The sequence below is a fragment of the Marmota monax genome, unplaced genomic scaffold, assembly GCF_021218885.2.
Source record: "Marmota monax isolate L192 unplaced genomic scaffold, Marmota_monax_Labrador192_F-V1.1 WCK01_AAM20220418_F8-fsc00218, whole genome shotgun sequence".
Taxonomy (NCBI): Eukaryota; Metazoa; Chordata; class Mammalia; order Rodentia; family Sciuridae; genus Marmota; species Marmota monax.
In genome coordinates this window covers 1,580,940-1,600,648 of record NW_026694764.1, presented here as the reverse complement: position 1 = coordinate 1,600,648, position 19,709 = coordinate 1,580,940, and the positions used below count along the sequence as shown (strand labels likewise).

Below are 19,709 nucleotides of genomic sequence, written 5' to 3'. Positions count from 1 at the left end.
AAGGCCTGGTGCAGGGTAGGTGGCAGTAAGCACCTGTGGAGGTAATGGCCTCTTTGCTGGACCCTTAAGCGGAAGAGCATGTTGTCAGTTTCCCCATCCTGTGCCCATTGCTCTGTCTGGCCCTCCTGGCTTCCAGACATGTCCTGTCTGAATGCAAGGAACACCTGAGTATCCCCAGCTGTCAGGGACAAACACTGAGCTGCTGTCCCTACACTCTGATCCATACAAGGTGGCCAGGGCTGACCTTTAGGTGCACTGTGGTTCTCAGGGATGGGCATCTGAACTGCTTAGAAAACTCAATTGTTGCTAGAGAATCCCCCCAGTAACCCCTCTACAGACTTGGATTTTGACTTGACACCTCATTTCCTGAGTTCTGTCCATTCCTGAACTGATCCATTGACCTCATGGAACCATGGACAGAGGCAAGACCATGGACAGAAGCAGACCATGTCTGGGTTGTGCCACCATGATCTGTAGTTCCACCCTGGCCAGTGGTAACGTAAGTCTCCATCCATGCTGTGGGAGAAGGCTCACTTCTTCCCGGCCTGGCCCTTCCAGTCACAGGAAAAATGACTCCCAGAGCCAGGTGCGGTGGAACACGCCTGTAATCCCAGCGGCTCAGGAGGCTGAGGCAGGAAGATCGCAAGTTCAAAGCCAGCCTCAGCAACTTAGTGAGGCCCTAAGCAACTCAGTGAGACCCTGTCTCTAAATAAAATACAAAATAGGGCTGGGGATGTGTGTGGCTCAGGGGTTGAGTGCTCCTGAGTTCAATCCCTGGTACCAAAAAAAAAAAAAAAAAAGACTCACCCCCAGCACATGTGAATGTGCACAACCCTGTTATATTTTATAGAGGAAACTTTTGTTATCTGGTTAAGAAAATCTGAGGCCCATCATCTTATAATAAGAACAACCTTGAGTTTCAACTTTATCTAATTGGGCCCCCTCAGGTGTCATCTCTAATTGACAGTACTCTCCTTGAAATTCTTGTTTGGAGTTATCAGCTTATTCTCCCTTATGGTTGATTATTTTCTCTTGAGTTCTGTAATTTTGAATTGTAAATTCATCTTCAGTGAGAATTTACCTGTGGGAACTCTGAGTGATGGTCCAGCGCTCGCTCTCTCTCTCTCTCTCTCTCTCTCTCTCTCGATTTTGCATTTATCTCTACCAGATACTCCATGCATCCCAGAACCAACTTTAAGGTTAGAATTTTTAGAAACACACAGTATAAATTTGAATCCCAGAACTTGTAAAAATGTATAAGGACTCATTTGTTGAAAAAGTTTAATTTCAACTGAAGTTCAAGTTAAAATAGAGAAGCTTCCTTTCTATCTCCCTGAACGGGTGGGTGACTTATTAATAATTATTTTTTTTCATCGAAATTTCCACTGGTTTATACTTCAGTGAAATGGAGTTCCACTTGATGCAGAGGTTTTAATCCTTGGATGACAGGCCCAAGGTCTCATTTCCTGCTCTGCTCAAACAGGAAAAACCTAGACCTTAGTAAGTTTACCAAGACTGATGACCCAGGGCCCTGAGACCCAGGGCTGCAACCATCATCCCCTCCTCCTACCACCGTGGTTCTTACTTTCCTGCTAATGAAAGCTGTCCATTTAAAATGATATTGGCTAACCTTACCCAACATTTCCAGATGTTTTCTAGCTAGAGAACTTTGAGATTCTCTGTCCGCCCTATTGCTAGAAATCTAGGTCTCCTCAGTGGCAGTTTACAAAATAGACTAGAACCAAGAGAAGGTAAGTGAGCTGTCTGAGGTCACACAGCATGTATGAGGCATATCTAGGCCTCCTAATCCTTCCCTCCTGCAAGGCATGTCTCAGTCACTAACTCAAGCAGTTGAGTGAGTCTTCAATGGGCCCTGACACCTACCATGACATAGCACCATATAATGAAGATGAGAGAGAAGGGAGGACACAGGATCTGCCCCACATAGTGAGGTTGAGGGGCTATAAGTAGGGGACAGTTGGAGCACGTGGGACATGCACAGTTCAGGGAGAGGCGGGCACACTCACGCTTCCTGGAGCTGGACAGCAATGCGTCCACACGATACACAGAGAGCCGGTCCACAGCCCCGCACACGGTGCCCTTCTCTCCCTTGCACTCCTGGTTGCACTCCTTTAGCCCAACACGCAGGGCTGGCAGCCGGTTCCCGCAGTAGCAGTCCGCACCGGCCTCCAAGCCTGCGTAGACGTAGGACCTGCAGGGACACGGAGACTGGGTGAGTCCAGACCTTGGCTCAGAGCCCTAGGTGCAGAAAGGTCCGGGTCAGGCATCAACAGATGGGCCTTGAGCCAGGATAAGAGTTGGACGGGAAGCCAAGGTTAGGTCTGGGTGAGGAGGCAGGGGGGATGGCCCACAGCCTGTGGCTGGCCTGAGGAGTCAGTGTTCATCCAGAATTAAAAGTCATCTAGGTAAGTCTAGGGGACCATTTTCCCTTTGTAATAAGTCATTAGCCCCACTGTTCTGTCCTCATCCCTGAGCTTTAGTGACCTCACGTCATAAGATACATGGGGCTGGATCAGCCATGTGCTGGGAACCTAGTTCTCAGCAGGGGACAGGGAGAGCCCTGATATGGAGTGCTTGCCCATTTTTGTGGTGTAAATACTCTCACTGCAGACAATGTCAAGCTAGCAATGTTACAGTTGCACAAGTCAAAACTTTAAGTGTGTCCCAGGCCCAAAGCACCTGCCACTTGTCATATTATAAAGGGGCCGTCTGCCCAGTCCCTGGCTCCGGTCATTTCTCTACCTCCTTTCCCCCCGTTGTAATTGCAGCTGTAAACAAAAAGAGATTGGAAATGGAATGTATTAAGTTTCACATGGGATTGCAACCACAGAAAGTGGTCAGTGTTTTCAAACTCCCCTCTCAGTGGATCCTGGAATAAAAAGCCCCATACTAAAAACCCAGACAGAAGCATCTAGACCTTGTTTGGCCACTTAGTAGCTGTGAGATGCTGAACATCACTTCCTACCTCCAAGTCTCAGTTTCTTTCATTGTTAAGAAACTAAAATGAGATGCTGCCATCTTCAGTTTCAGCTTTATCTAAGCTGCAAAGTGCATCCAATGCAGGAGGGTCTTGTCCTGCCTTTCCTCAGCCTCAGTTTCTCCATGTGAAAAAGGGGACAAATTAATTTGCTACCTAACAGAGCATTGTGGGGCTCTGTGTGACATCAAAATTGTAAGAGGATCTAAGGTGATAGAAATAGATGACAGTGTCCTCTCATGCTGCCTTGCCTGTCCTCTACTCGTGCACAAGCACATATGCACAGTGGACCCTTGCTTGGCACATGACAAATGTCTGCTAACTATTAAGAGAGCTGGCAGTATCCGAAAAAGGAAAACTTGTTATAAACGCAAATAGAAACACTTTTGCTAATGGAGTTGGAAAGATCCTTGGAGAAATCTAGATTAAAACGTCTCATTTTATTTTTAAAAGGTGGGTAAATGGAGGCTCATGGAAGGGAAAAAAAATCTCACCAAAGTCACACAGCAAGTCCCTGGCACAACTGGATTAGAAAGCAGGTCTCTGGACAATGGCCCAGCACCTTACTTCTGGATGATGGGGATCTGATCTCATCAACTGAGGTCTAAATATATTGGCAGCCACGGCATCACTCTTTCTGGGACTCTCTTCTGACCTTATCTCCAGGGGAGTCAACAGCACAGGGTCCCAGCACTTACCGCTCAGCGCATGCGTCCTGGCAGTGGGTGACGGTCATCTTTCTCAAGTCATAAAACACTACCCCCTTCAGAGTTCTCTCCTGGCCTTCGTCACGGAAGCAGCCAAGGTAGGTTCCTGTGGGAGGAAGGATAAGATCAGGGAGGCAGAGGTCTGAACCATGGGGCCATGCTTAGGAAAAGCCAAGGAGTCTCTAGTCCTGTCTGACTCAGTCACCTCTCCAGGGAAGAGCAGGGGGTGAGGGCTGCAGCCCAGTGCCCGCTCAGTGCAGGAGCCAAGTGGGCATCTGGACAGCTCCATCTTGTTCACTGCCTGCCCCTCTTTAGTAAACGGCCCACTGTCCACCAGGGCAGCCCTGTGAGGAGCTTGGCTCATGCTGACTACTGCTTTCTCCACTACCCACATGTGGATTTGTTTTTATTCATTATTATGATTTTAATTATACATTATACATTATAATTATAGCGTGATGATCCAATAGACATATAGGACGTATCGTATAAATCAGGGTAGTGAGCATTTCCATCTCATTAAACTTTTTAAAAATTATTGACTTGCAATGTAACTGAATAGTTTAATGACCTCCCATGGCCACTACCCCCTCCTCCCCATCCTTAGTCTCTCTAGGCTCAGAGAGGCCCTTCTGCCTCCACAAGGTCTCAAGAGAAAGTTTTGCTTCTTCCATGTGAGGCCAGAGAGAAGACAGGACTCCAGAAAAATCTGATGTCAGGTGACATAAGGAAGAGCTTTCCAACAGGCTAAGAAATTAAAAAAAAAAAAAATCCACTGTCCTATGCTGGTGCAAGCAGCATCTGTTAAGGGGGTAATAAGTTAGGTGTCCTGTGTGGCAGTCAATGGGACCAACTGACCACGGAGCCTTCTCTGGTCACTCCGGCACATCCCTGGATGGGGACACTGGGGGACAGCTCCATGAGGGGACACTGGGGGACTGCTCCACTAGTGGGTGGGAGTCTGTGACAGCCTATTCTGTTCCGCTAAGGGAAGGAGAAGCCTCCCAGAGATGCACAGAGCAACACAGAGATCAAAAACACCATGCGAACGCAGCACTGGGCAGGTGAATGTCACACACACCACCGTGTTTTGAAGGAACAGAATGCTGGGAATTTGCAAACACGCCATCGCCCGGTCCCCAAGCTGTGAATGCACACCCACAATAGCTGTGCTGAGATCTGGATGGGGCACCTGTGATAAAGAAGCTGCACCTCTCCCTGCATCCTGCTCCTCTCCCATGCCACTGGCAGTGGGCACCACCACCTCCAGGGAATGAGGCTCTCCGGAAGCTGCACACCCAAGGCCTCCAGCAGCCAGCCTGCTGGCTCCCCGATGGAAAGTCCTGATGGTCTACTGCTTCACGGGCTCCCCCAGAGCAGGGGAGACTCATTTTTATTCTTGGGCAAGGAGCTGGTCCAAAGCAGGGACTCAGGGGCCCTGTGCTAAGTGATCTGGAGAAATGGGTCCACCAACCTCATGCTTGAGGCCTGAAACCCAAAGTGGCTTTTCTGTCCATCTCTGATCTGGCTGAATCACTTCAACTGGGCCTCAGTTTCCCCAACTGTCAAATGGATAGTCACCCACCCTCGCCGCCTCCCCTTGTTCAAGCTCATTTCTCCTGCCCCACTCCATCACTGCTCCCCTGACACATCCACCCTGTTCTCCCTGCCTGTCCTGAAGACCAAGGGCACATCTGCCCACTCTAGCCCACTGTGACATGTCTCTTCTTTGGATTCTTACAAGTTGTACCTGGAAAACTCATCTGTTAGCCAAGTTCTTGTCATTAACTGTTGCCCTTCACCATCTTGCAAGCCAGTGGGTCTTGTCTCTACATGACTGAAGCCTCCTGGAGCACTGGGGCCAGACCTTTACCCTCACTGATGACCCACCCTGACTCAGCAGGGTTAGGCACAGTGACAATGTCAACACCCAACTCTGAACAGTGGATTACGGCTCCTAAAAACCCACGGATGTTCCCTATGGGTGCAAGAACAGGAGCTGAGAGCTCAGATACAGGGAGGGATGGTCCTGCTGACGGCACCAAGGTGCAATTCTTGAGGCTCTAGTTTAAGAGAGAGGAAGCAGAGAATGACCAAGATGAGAGTAGACTGCACTCCTCACCACGCCAGGACCCCCAAGAGCCTTAGGGTCAGAGGACACAGGGCTGAGGAAGAAGCTGACAGGCATCTTCAATGTCTGCCAAAGTGTCTGGCCATCTTCCAAGCCAGAAGCCTCCCGCGGTCACTCCCAGCAGGCCATCCCCTGGCACCGGGCACTGCGTGCTTCTCTGGAGACCCAGGCCCCGCAAGCTTCTCTGCCCTGTCAGCCTCAGGACGACTGCAACCATCATGCTTCACTGCAGAGAACTTTCTCCCAGGACAGCAGGCATGAATTTCCCTCCTCTGCCCACCTACTTAGCAAAAGAAAGCTCGTATCTGGGAAATTTTTGATGTGTTGCCCAGCAAAGAAAAACGTCCATTAAAGCTTTCAATTAAAAATCCAAAACATGAGCTCAGGGAATGTTAAACATTTATCACTGTAGCTGGGACATTAGCCACAGGGTTTTAAAACTGGCCCATCTCAAGACTTTCCAAGGCTGAGGTTCCAAGGTTTCTGGGCAACCGGATGGAAACAGCTTTGGGCAATGGGTTGACTTAGGTTCAAATCCCTGCTCCACCACTACCTGGCTATGTGACCTGGGATGTGCAGCTTCCCCTCTCTGAATCTCAGCTTTCCCATCGGTAAAATGGGCACAGGGTGGCAATTCCACAGGCTGGTTTTGAAGATTGCAGAAGATAACACATATGAAAGGTCAAATGCAAGGCCTGACACAGGAACTACCCAGGTTTCTAGATCATTATTAATAATGAAAATTTCTCAATGACTTTACTTTCCTGAAACTCATATTCTTTGCCATGAAAACGGTGAGGGTGCCATCAGAAGGCTATGATTAAATTAAATGAGAAAACAGATGTGGCCTGTATAGAGCTGTGCCTGGTACTTGACAGATGTTCAAGTAAGCAACAGCTATTATCATTCTGATCCTCCCCTCTAACCTGGGACCTAGCGTGACAATGGATCCATAAATATTAGCCAAATAATGAGCATGCCATTAAAAGAGGAGGGGAAAAACTGGTTCCCAGGAGTCAGACTCCAGTTCTTCTTCAAACAAGGAGTGGCTAGCAGTTACCAGCTGGCCAGTTATGGACCTGATCAACGTAGAGAGAAAGCCCCGGCCTCAGATGCAGATGGCCACTCTGGTTTGAGAGGAGCAGGTGAGCTCTTTCATCCCCAAAACACCACAAATGTTTTCTCTAACTCGCCGACAGAGGCGAGAATGTGCAGGAAAGAAGAGAACTTTCGAGGGATGTGCTGGGACACATCCTGCCGCGGATTTATTACCTTCGGCTGAAATGGAGGCCATGCATTATTGTCTGTGACTCTGCATCTGTTCATTTGCACATCAAAATGGACAAGCCGTGAGGCTATTAACGATGGCTTTGGAGATATTGGAATGTCTTTGAAAATTACTATCAATAAAAAAACAAACTGGCTATGGAGAAGTTACTATTTTTTCCCCCAGTAAACTTACTGACATTTTATTCCATTATGGATGTTGTCCAAGGTATAATGAAATGCTCAGTGATTGATGGAGCCTCCTGCAGCTTCCGCGCCTTGCAGGATCCCCTTTCAGGAGGATGGCGGGATGCCCAGGCCGCAAAGAGATGCTTGCTTTGTCTGTGGCCCCAGCGGCTGTCCAGAGGGCTGCACTGTGACCACTCTCCATCAGTGAGGCCCGCCTGGCTCTGCAGGCCCTCCCGAGCCCTACGACGGGAAGGGAGCAGGAGGGGCTCCCAGAGAGCCTTGGGGCCAGTTCCCTGGCTTCCCCTGCTTTCACTGAAGACCTCCAGCCAAGGGACAACAGAGACGATTTTGTTATTCTGCAGGGAGAGCAAATGCGTCCTGAAACTGTGGGGCATATTCAAAATATTTAACAACCCATGGTGCGGGGCAGACCATTCAAAATTGTCACCATCCTGCTGGAACTGGATTCCGAATACCTCCTGTTGTCCCAGGAGTTAATCCTTTCTTTGCTGAATAATGAGGAGGTTTGATGGTCACTGGGGAGGCAGCCAGAGTACAGAGGGCACCCCAGAGGCTATGGGCAGTAACTATCAATAGGTATGGAAGTATTTCAATTTTTTTAGCCCTCAATAAGACCATGCTGTTAGATAACAGTTGAACATCAGTCCTGCTTATATCTAGCCACAATTTCTTCAGCTTTTATTACTAGAAGTAAGTTAAAGAATGCTTATTGGTTCTCTTGGATATACATATTCTATACTCAGGGTCATAGCTGGTCACTCTGAGCCCTCTTTTCTGCTGGTCAATAGCAGAGGTCACATTTTTTTTTTTTTGCACCAGGAATTAAACTCAGGGACATTTAACCACTGAGCCACATCCCCACACCATTTTTTTTTAAGTTGCTTAGGGCCTCATTACGTTGCTGAGGGTGGCTTTGAACTTGTGATCCTCCTGCCTCAGCCTCCCTTAGTTGCTAGGATTCCAGGCGTATGCCACCACACCAGGCTAGAGGTCACTTTTGTCTAATGAGTCTGCAAGCCCTTTGCCATGCCGCTATCATACCTGGGTCATGGTGTGTAGTAATCACTTGGGCACAAGTCTGATTCCACCACCAGACTGGGCTCTCAAGGGCACAGTGAAAAACACATGTGTAGACCCATAGAGAAGATCCTCAGTGAGAACAGAGAGAAATGAATAGAGGAATTAAGGCCAATTTACCCTAGGTTGCAGGATCAATGGATGGCAATACCAAGAAAGAAACCCAGGTCTGTTTTCAGAATTATGCTCTTATCATGACTTCCTCTCAAGAAGTCTATGCTGCTGTCTGTCAGTCGTTTACACCTTAGTCTAAACAAGTTGCATCAGTGAAAACTGCATAGAGACAGATTCTTGGTGTGTTTGGGTGAGTTTACAGAAAGCACACCTGTGTAAAATAAGCTAATGAGGAACCATCAGCTATTTCTTTCTTCTAATGTGCAAGCCTTGTGGAGAAATCCTAAATCCTATAGATGATTTCTGAGAAAACTTCTTTCCTCTAGTTTTCAGTCTTTGGGGCTACCAGAATCATCTTCCTAAGGCAAGAGAAGCTTGGGCTCCTTTCTTTCCCTTGGACCCCTTTTTCTTTCTTGGGCCCTTCTCACCATCCTCAGACCCCAGCACCCCTCCCCCAAAGAATACAGCTTAACTCCAAGGCCTGGCACTCATAGCTCTCCTAACTCAGATTTGGTGCCCACCCTGACCTATCTCCTTCTACACGCTTCCACATAGGACCCGATGTTCCAACTACACCTTTTACAGTCAAGAAAGCAGTTCTTCTTGTAACTTAGGGCACAGGACCAAATGAGGAGGCGTCAGAGATGCTGAGAAAATGACTGAGCCCAGTCACCATTCAAGAGCAACTTCAGCACTTACTGGCTACTCACCAAGCACCCAACAATTGACTGAGCCCTGCACAGACAGTCTGCATAACTCAGTGTCCCCAGGTGGGAAACCCAGCCTTGTAACCATGGCCAATCCTGCTGTGCCTCCCCTGTCTCTCAGGCCTGCTGCTTCCAGGTCACCAGGAGCTGTGTGATCTATTCTGACTCCAGACCCTTCCGAGCTGGTCAAGCTCTGGTTGCCCAGTAGTAACCTGCTCAATAATGCACCTTTATGGCTGCTTCTCTTCTTGGTCTCTTTCCCACTCTCCTACCAGTGTTTGCTGGGATCACACCCCAGATCTACTGTGTGCATCTGAATCCCGGTCTCAGGGTTTGCTTCCAGGGAACCCAAGCAAAGAGAATGACCTTGGTGACTTAATGAACTTCCCTGTGCCTCAATTTCTTCATCAGAACATCTGGAGATAATTCTAGTACCTGTACATGGTAGATATACAGATGCCCAGGAAGCGCTATATAAATTAGTTTTACTGAATAGCAAAAGCTGCGAGGGAGAGTGCCAAAGGATATACTAGGCCCCTTCTCTTAGTGGCTCTTGGCTGAAGCATGCATCAGAAAGATCCCAGAGAGAGAGTGCTGATACATGGATGGCCGGCCTCACTGAGTGTGGGAAAACCTGAGCATCTGCGTCAGGAACAGGTATCCAGGTGCCTGGTGCTGCAGGCGTGGGACCCGCTGCTCTATACTAACACCCACAATCCTCACAATAAACCTGGGGTGGGTGTCTATCTCCATTTCAAGGGGGATCCAGAGAAGTTAAGTTGATCTGCCCAAGGTGCCCAGCAGGGTGCGACTGAGCCAATAGAGAAAGTTATTCTGAACCCAGAGTTGGAGCTTTGGGTTCACACATCTCGACCTTGAGCCCTATGAAATCCCGGCTGGTGAGTGAGCAAAATGCTAAAGGACTTCACATCACAGTTCCTCTCTGTCTCGGGCTCTGCAGGAGTAAAGGAGTGATCTGGGAAGGCCATAAGCCGGTAGGACCTATTTCTCCAGCTGCCTTAGCTACAGAGAAAGGGAACATCAAACCTGGAAGCCTGAGCAGGGCTCCTAGGAGCAGCCCCCCAAGATGCAGCTGAGCACCTACCTCGGCTGAGCGCGGCCGGCCTGGGGGCCTCGGGGCCCAGGGTGGGCGACCCCTGGTGGTGAAACCAGCGGCGCCGCAGCTGGCGCAGCTCGGTGTTGCGGTTCCTCCGGGGCCAGCGCAGGGGGACCGGCGGCGACCGAGCCAGGGGACTCCGCAGCGCGTCCTCGTGGAGCAGCGGATCCGGGCTGACACGGGGATCGCGCAGGGCTCTGCCGTCGGGCAGGCCCACGCCCAGCGCCACGGTGGCCACCGGCAGGGCCTGCAGGGTGCCGGGCGCCCGGGGGCCCGGTGGGAGGGCCACTCGGGCCCGCTGCAGGAGCAGCAGGCTGCCGGTCATCAAGTAGGCGGCCGTGAGGAAGAAGAGCAGGAACTGCGTTCTACGGAGAAACTTCTGGAGTCGGAAGAAAGGTTTGGCCATGCCCCTGGGCAGCTGGGCTCCCGGCTGGGGCCTGGGGACGGCTCCTAGCGCGCGGGCAGGAGGGAGGCTGGGGCCTCCGGAGGCGTCATCCTCGCATCCTGGCTCCCAGCACCTGCCCGTGCTCTCCTGGGGCTATGGTTTCTGCACCATTTCTAGCAGGTGTTCAAATGGCGCCATCACTTATCTCCAGCAGCCACAGGGCCCCAAGGCTGCAGCTTCTGTGCGGATGGCACCGTCTTCCCCATCGCTGAGCGCTACCAACCCTCCTCTCCTGGCTTGGAAATCTGGGAAAATGGAGAAAGGGCACTTAGATGCAATAGGAGGGTCTGCCACTACCTTCCCTGGGATCCAGGATACCCCCAACCCTAGGACTAACTTATCAGAAGGGCTGTAGGTATGGCAGAGGGCGGGGTTCAGTCCTCAGCTCTGCCACTGGCCAGCTGTGTGATGCTGGGCAAGTTGCTTAACCTCTCTTGGCCTCAGCTTCCTCCTCTGTGAAATAGGGATACACTCTGCTCTTGAGGAGCAGTGAAGATCCAGAGATAATAGCAGTAGCAATAAACAGCAGGAGGAAACACAACAGCAGCTTTTTATTGAGTCCTTATGTGCCAAGCACTCGGCAAAGTTCATTGTGCATTATCTCATTTAAACTCGCATCCATCCAATAGAGGGGATATTGTAACATCCTCACTTTACAGGTGAGGAAATGGGCAAATGGAGGCAAAGCAATTTTCCTAAAGTCACACAGTCGGCAAACACAAGAGCCAAGCCTTTGATCAGTCTCTATTCAGATCCTATCCCCTCAACTACTACACGGTCCAACCTGTGATGAGTCACCGTCATATAAAGTGCACCTAGCCTGGGTAGGTGTATACAGCAGGTACTCAATGCATGCATGCATTCAGCTGACTTCCAGGGGTGCGCTGGGACTGTGAACTATGTTCTGGAAGGAGCTCCTGCAGCTGGTCACTGCCTTTCACAAAGAAGGGGGCCCAGGGGAGGGAGTGTGTTTCAGTTGGCTTCCTTCCAGGGCCAAAGGGCGGGGACAGCACCAGAGGCCAGGGCACGGGGTGTGGAGAAGGTGGAGGGGCCTTTGAGCAGCCCTCCATGGTGCCTTCCACTCCCAGGGACGCGGGCGCTCCCGACGGGCTTTGATTCCCCTTGGCGGTGCCTCTGAAGTGCTCTGTTAGGGTTGGCCGAGGGCTCTGCAGCTGCCCAGCTGGGCTGGGCTGCGTGTGAGGAAGGCCCTTAGCACAAGGACAGGCTTGTACCAGAAGAAAGGCCCCCAGAAGCATGACTAAGCCACTGCCCATAACTAACATGGCCTGGGACTCCAGCCAGGTCCGCCAGGGCCCCTCAATGGCCTATCTGTGTGCCTGGGACAGTCAGCCGGTGTGAGCAGAGAGACATTGTCTGGGCTCCAAGGCCTGCATTCCAGGCCCCGGGAGGCTGGGGGCTCAGGGAAACTTCAAAGGGGCCCAGACCAGCCTGGCCCTTCCTGATGGAGTGGTGAGGGCCGCCAGATCGGGGTAATCAGCAAATGGAGGTGGGATCAGCCCTGAGTCAGGAAGCCATTCCGATGGCCCCAGAGCCTTTCCTTTCTCTGTAAGCTGGTGCGTCTGCCAGGCCCACCCCACCCAGTCTCTCTCGTCAGATTTGTAAAACCAGAGAGAAAATCCCCCCAAATCCTGACTGATCTCTCTGCCTCCAGCTTTGGCCCCTCCAATCCATCTTCCACAAGGCCGCCAGGGTGATCCTCCTAACTCGCAAATCTCATCACGGCACTCCCCTGCTTAAAACCCCTTTCAAAAGCTCCCCGAGGCTTTGGGGATAAACTCCAAGCTCCTTAGCATGACATACAAGGCCCCCTTCGTGACCCAGCCTGTCCAGACTCATCTTCTGCCAAGCCTTTTTCTTCCACTTCCGCTTTCCCATCATACACACACACACACACACACACACACAATCACCTTCCAGCAGAGCCTCAGTAGCCACAGCACATCGAGCCCCAGTGCCTTTGCACATGCTGCCTGTTTTCTCTTCCCTCTATGTCTGGAGAATCCCTGCATTTTTCCAGGGATCAGCCCAGATGTCACCTCCTCCAAGCAGCTTTCCCTGCCCATCACCCACCTACCGGTAGAGTTCTTTGGTCTTCTCACAGCCTGTGCTGACCCCTATCCCAGTACTCACCATCCTGTGACAATTAGCATTGTTCCTGTGTTTTCCCATCAACCTCAGTGATGGAAAGCCATCTCCTATTTATTTTTGTAACTCTGGTCCCCAGCCAGAAGCCTGGCACAGTGTAACTGCTCAGTGATCCTGTTTATGAATACACTTTTTATACTAAGCAAGAGGCTAGATGAACGGATAGACTACCAGAAACCTGTTCCTGTAGGATCCTGGAGCAGTCAAAGCTCACATTCCACCTACCCAGAGCCAGAGATGAAGGCTGAAAGGTGGGAGAGATGGAATGTTGCATGGGTCATCAAAGGATGCAACTTTGCAGAGTTGAGGTCACATGCATATGAACTAGAGTACCTGAGCCTTTTATCTGCTCTAATGCCACAGACAGGGCTTTCCAGATGTGTTTGCAAAAGGTTCTGGTGAAAGGAGGTTGGGATCACTGAAAAATCCCACACAACTAAAATAAAAGGCGAGAAGTGGTACCTTGGCCATGGAGAGGAAGTTCCTGGGGCGATGGAGCAGAAAGGTGGGCAATGGCTCTACGATTCAAATTCTGAAGGCCAGGTACGGCATGAACTGCACATGCATTTTAGAGATAGGATTGGGATACAGGGCACTAAGAAGGACCGGGGTGCTGTAGGGCCTCAGAACCAATCAGGATTCACTCTCAGTTCCCCAAGACCTTACAGCACCCTCCCCGGCACTCCTCCACCCCACAAGGTCTCCCCCTGGCCTGGGGAAGAGGCTTCTGGGCACTATGAGGTGGACAGGGTGCTTGCTAAAGGTGGGCTACGAAGACGTTCTGCCCAAAGCATCAGAAACTTGTTCCCTTACCCCAGACTTCAGCCATCCTTGACCAACAATATTTGCCAATGGTCCCTTACTCTGCCACGCTCACCTCTCCACAGGGACACAGCCCCTTCAGGACACGGATCATGCCTAATAGACCTCCACACCCCCAAACCCCAACTCACAGCTAGCAGGGCAGTGATGGGAAATGTTTGTTGAGGGACTAACTTCCAAAGAGGGGGCTCACAGGTGAGCCACAGTGAAACCAGCAGATACCTGGGCAGGTGTCTGGCCACTGCCTGTCTGCATCGGGCCTGTGAGGCTATCAGCGGTGCCCAGTGCATCCCAGAGCCAGCGGGCCCTCCGGGGGAGCACATCTACCATGGGCAAATCATTGCCCAGGACAGGGCCTCAGGCTTCTCATTTGTTCAATGTGGGTAGATGGTATTGCTATGGGACTGAAGCAGGGGAGTGGATGTGACACTTCTGTTACCTACAGACTATGTAATGCTCTGGTTATGAATGCAAAAGAGGTGAACAAGGCCAGGTGTAGTGGCTCAGGAGGCTCAGACAGGAGGATCTCGAGTTCAAAGTCAGCCCCAGCAATGGTGAGATGCTAAGTGATTCAGTGAGACCCTGTCTCTAAATAAAATACAAAATAGGGCTGGGGATGTGGCTCAGTGGTTGAGTGCCCGAGTTCAGTCCCCAGTACCAAAAAAAAAAAAAAGGCAAAAAAGGAGCAGTTGGAAGACAGGCCTATAGCAGCTCTGTCACTGGTAGAATCAGTCTCAAGTAGCAGGCAGTCTCCTTGTTAGCCCCCTGCTCCCTGAGATGGGCCCGATATCCCACTCTAGCTTGACGCTGATCTCAGCTAAGACTGCCGTTAGCAACCGCTTTATTTCTCAATGCCATCACTTATGAAGCCCTTGCAGCATTAATAAATAGGCTACATGGGTTGTGTACTTCACCGGCACCATCTCGTTTCCTCCCTGCCACTTGCCAAGGCAGAGGCTCTGCTTCCCCACATTTGAGAGCTCAGATCTGTCCCTGAATGTCAACCAGGTGAAGCTCAGTGCCTAAGGGCAGACATTCAGGGCCAGCCTACAGGCCCAGCCCACCAGCTCCCAGAACCCACCTGGCTACCACTGAGCTCCCTGCCTGTTTTCTCCCCCTCGGTCCTGGCTTTGCCCAGGCAAGATTTATTCTTGAAAGGAGTTTAGTGTGCCTCCGTCAGCACCTTTTTGAAATCATGCCAGGCCAAAGCTCCTGGAGATGATGCGACACATGGCATCTCCTGAGCCAAACCTTCCAGACACAGCCATGTGGGTAAGTGTTCCAGCCTTCTGGGGCTGGCTGAGAGACAGCCTCAGAGTCTCTCCCCTCTTCTGGAAGTCTCCATCCTTCTTCCCCAAGGCCCGCCTTCCAGGTGCATTCCCGTTTGTAACCATGCAAAGTGCTTCAGTAGGAGGTTGGTGAGTTCTCTCCAACTCCCCCTACTGCCTGAGGCTCAGCCCCGCTGGGAAGGGACATCCAGAATGGACGAAAATGCACACTTGCCATCCCATTAGTGTCTTCTAGAGGTCTCAGGTTACTCAAGCATGGCCTAAGGAGGGACACCCTGAGTTCCCTCTTAGGAATGGGAGAATAATCAAACAGAGGAGTTTCTGGAAGCCTCAAGGAGTAAGAAGGAGCCTAGAACAAGTGGGTCTCCTTCCTGAGCCTCAGGAAGGAGGAGGTGGGGGACAGGTGTTGGGGATACCTACCTCCCAGTTAAGCTGGGAGTTAGAGACTGAGGGGTGGCAGCAGGAAGAGAAGACAGCACAAGAGCCAGTCTCTGCAGCTGGCTGACCAGTGGCCACTGGAGTTCAGGCACGTGACCATCTCTCCTTTCAATTGCCTGCCCAGAGATGACACTCCTGACACCCCCGCTCCCCACAAAGGATCTCAGTCATGGTGGCCACTGCAGCAATGCTCAGAGCTCTTAAGACTCAGAGCTCTGAGCAGGACAGGGACTCTGAAGACAAAGAACATGGCCCAGCCTGTTGCTCTCCACACAAGAAAATGGGCACCCATGTCCCAACAGCTTAGAGCCCCCAGCCTCAGTGACAGGCAGCCAGGGAGTCTTCAGCCTTGGGACCTCAGTAAAGCCATGTATGGGAGCCTCCAGCTGGATTCTGGGGTCCTTGGTTACTTTCTCCTCTCCATCCCCTGCCTCAGCACCTGCTCAAGCTCACCGCCTGTCATCAGACCTCATCTCCTCTCTAAGAGACTGTCCCCTTCCAGCAGCCTAAGAAAATGATCTTTCTGATGTAAAGATCATACTGCTACTGCCTATAGTGAGTGCCCTGGGCTTGAATGAACAAATCTAAGCTCCTTAGCCCAGTATTCAGTGGTCTTCCCTGACTATTCCTTCTAGAACCCTGTGTCCCAACCAGTGTTGTGTCCCTGGCCAGGTACCACCTGCCTCCCCTCAACCTCTTCCTCCCTGAGACCCAGATTTTCTGAGTCCCACCTGCTCTAGGCTCCTGCTCCCTCCCTGAGAAGCTTCAAGCCCTTTTAAGCATGCTCTCCCCATAGTCACCTCTGACTGTGCCTCATCTCAGAGCTCTGAAATGCTTTCTAGCCACCAAGGCTCAGCCCCCCATGCCACCTCTTCCATGAAGCTCCTCTGGTCCCCAGAGCAGAGCCATTCCCCAGTGCTGATGGTGAGCTGGATACTGCCCTGTGCCTGGGTTTTGTGTTCTCCCTTGAGTTAGGCTTCCTGCTGTCATCCCAACTTCCTCCCCATCCTGCCCAGACCCTTGCAGGCACAGAGGTGCCTCTGTCCTCTGTGTATGAAGCCCTCACTCCAGGGTCCACACCCCTGGGTCTTAAAGGCTGAGAAAAGGAACAAGGAACCTATTAAATATAAACCTGCTGGACCCTGGAAAGGGACAAGTTCTAGGAAACGGAAATGGCGTGGGGCCCCTGTCTTTGAAGAGGCAAATCTTTGATCTTCTGAACTTTAAAACTTAAAAAGAAAGGGTTCAATTTTTTTTAAATGTTGCTTTAAAGAGATGCAAAACATAATAGTCAATAAGTGTAACCACTCCTCATGGTGTACAGGTATCAAACATCAAGTTGCACCCCCCCTTAGTGTATACAGTTATGCTTTGTCAATCACAAATAATAAAAACATAAAAATAAATTATAGTAAGGCCCAAACGTTTAATGCCAACCTGGAAAACCCCTTCAGTAAACCTACTGCTGAAGTTCATATAAATAATAAATATTTTATACCACACTAAAGAGCACAAGGCACTTTCATGTACTATCAAGTGCGTGAATGAATGAGCAGAACAGTAAATGAGTAATCCTCCTATAAACTTACAGAGTTATTATATTATGAATTAGGATCCCCATTATATAGATGCAGAATCTGAGAAAGAAAGCAAACCAATTAACTTGAACAAAGAAACAGCTTTTGCTAGACTGAACTCAAGTTTTCTGATTCCAAGTGTGTGGTATGATCTGCTGGATCATAGGGCCTTCATTGCTCAATACCAGATGGGGAGACTTTCAAGCACCATGCTAGAGGCTGACAATGGTTGTGGGGGCTGGGGACTGGCGTTTCCCTGTTTGGGTTGATTGATTTGGAGTCCATTCCACTCTTAAAACCACCAATCATAATCTCTTCTGAACTATTGCTGAACTATTCCTCTAATAGTATCCTAATTTATTCATTTGTGTTTCTTCCACCTGGTGGTGAATCCTTAAAGACTGTCTTGGGTCTAGCTCAGAGGGTAGCAGGTAAACAGGTGTTTGAGTGACTTGGATCAATATGGACCAGGGAGTGGAACACTGAATCAAAGTCAGGCTTCCCCTTCCCTGGCTCCATTCGTACCCCTGGGATAGGGCTTGGTGCTGTTGAATGGGGGCCAAGAAACCCTGGGCATTCCTGTCCTCAGAAGCCCCCTATCCCCTCATGCCAAGGGGGCTCATATCCCCAGGACTTTCTAAGGAAAGGGAAGCCAAATGGAGGGAAGGGGTCTTAACACCCACCAAGAGGTGCACCGTATTGTATGGCTTACAAAATAAATCCAGCCCATTCCTTCACACACTTCTCACAGTCATGCAAGGAGATGGTGTAGAAGTAGAGCTCCTCCCTGACCACATTCCCCTCAAAGTGGCACACCTGTGCTAATTTTGTAGGCCATAAATCAACATGGTGATTATAAAAGCCAAGAGGAGGAAAGATTAGGGGAAGCAATGAGAAGGTGTGCCTGTGAGGCCCAGGGAGAAGGTAGTGGAAGGCCATGCTCACCCACTCCTTCCCCAAATGAGCAGCAACAGCCTCTAGCCCAGCCTGGCCCCAGATGTTAGGACCCAGCTCTGGCCCTGCTGTTTCTCAGGATTACCACTCTCATCTTATGGATAAAGCCCTAAAGGCATAAACTCAGAGCTGCCCCAAAGTCCTTGAACTTGAACTCTTTGAAGCTCCAGGGAGAGGATCTGGTCTCAACAAGACTGACCAGTGTCTAAGCCAGATGAGAATGTCCACAAAGAGAAATACACCTTCTTGAGAGGCCAGACTCTGTCTGGGCCTGGAGGCTCTGAATTTGGAGGCTCTCAGTCACATTTTTAAGCTGACTCTACAAGGAACCCAGCTCTGCGAATCACTGACTTGCTCTGCAGTGCTTGGGCTGAACCAGCTGGGCTGGAGACTCAGGCTTAACAGGAGGCCAACTGGTGACCCATAATATCCCCTCTGCCTGGTGAGACCAGCCTTCTGCTCAATCTAGGCTTCTCTTCACTTCTGACCAGATGGGCAGCAGGCCACATGACAGCACCATTGAGAGCTCCATCACCCACTGAAAAGAAGGACCTCCTCACCCCCAAAATAAGGTCTTCCAGAGGAGCTGTGGGAATCATACTATTGAGACCTGAAGGGTGCAGCTGCAGATGAGGGCCAAGAGGCTTCTGGTGGGGAAGATGAGGGAATCAGGCTCAGCCCACCAGCCTGGTGGCCTGCTAAGTTAGCTTCAGCCACTGCACTCTGGAAAGGTCCTGCTCTTCTCTACAGAAACACGGAGCTCTGGCAGCCCGCAAGGCACCTTCTCCACACAACCGCCAGGGGCCATGCTGACTGTGTGTGGTGGTGGTGGTGGTGGTGGGGAGCATGCTTAGGAGAAATAAATGTCTTCCTACCCCAAAGAAACCTTCCCCCTGCCCTCCTCCAGCACTTGTAGCTAAGTAGGGGGAGGCTGCAGTCAGAGCAGGGCCAGCCAGCTTGAGGCCTCCTCTAATTCTTTAACTACCCACTAGCCCTCACTTCCTGTGTCGGATAACCCAGTAATTCTCTGGAGAAAATGCCCCTACTTCTGATCCCAACTATGGGTCCCAACATGGGTTGGCCCAAATGCCTCCCTCTTCCAGCAACAGGAGGGTTGCTAGCATCCAGGGTCACAAAAGTACGGTGGAGTTCTGAGTCTGTCCATTTGGGAGCATCTGGGACAACAAGAATGACCTGTCATTCAAGAGACTGGATCACAGGGCAGGGCTGTGGGGCGAAACCCCTTTATCAGCTCTCCTAGGAGTCAGAAGAAGGGCCAGAGGTCCCAGTCCCTGCCCCCACTTCCCCACCAGTGAGCCAGCCACGACCAGGTATCTTCTGTGGGGCCCATATGCTCATGTAAAGCAGTCATCGGGGTTATCCTGAGACAGGGGACCCAAACCTGGGATGCTTCTGAGTATCAAAGAAAAACGCAATAAACAGCGTCCAGTCGTGAGTCTCCGTCCACACCTAGGAAGATGCAAAGCTCTATGCTGGGTAATTTTCCAGACAAAATACATACGTTTAGATTGATTTTTGCCTTTGCTTCGGTCTCTGTTCAAGTTCACCAAGAAACGGGGCTGGGGGCAGCGGGGGGGGGGGGGGGGGCCCTCCGCTGACCGGAAGCCTGGCTTGGTAGCGGAACGAGAGGGAGCTGCTTCTGCTGAACGTCCCCGACTAGGAGGGAGACA

The 19,709-nt window shown here is 50.8% G+C and overlaps 1 protein-coding gene across 2 annotated transcripts in view; it reads right to left on the bottom strand.

Annotated features, from left to right (window-relative positions):
* The window catches only part of Wscd1 (WSC domain containing 1), a 44,064-nt gene that overhangs the window by 22,510 nt on the left and 1,845 nt on the right, over positions 1 to 19,709 (bottom strand). For both annotated transcript variants that reach the window (XM_058572812.1, XM_046425096.2), the window contains exons 2-4: positions 10,316 to 11,017; positions 3,697 to 3,811; positions 2,028 to 2,212 (exon numbers count right to left, since the gene is read on the bottom strand). In XM_058572812.1, coding sequence (XP_058428795.1) covers positions 2,028 to 2,212; positions 3,697 to 3,811; positions 10,316 to 10,733 — 718 coding nt within the window. In that variant the 5' untranslated portion in view covers positions 10,734 to 11,017. The remainder of the gene's footprint in view (positions 1 to 2,027; positions 2,213 to 3,696; positions 3,812 to 10,315; positions 11,018 to 19,709) is intronic.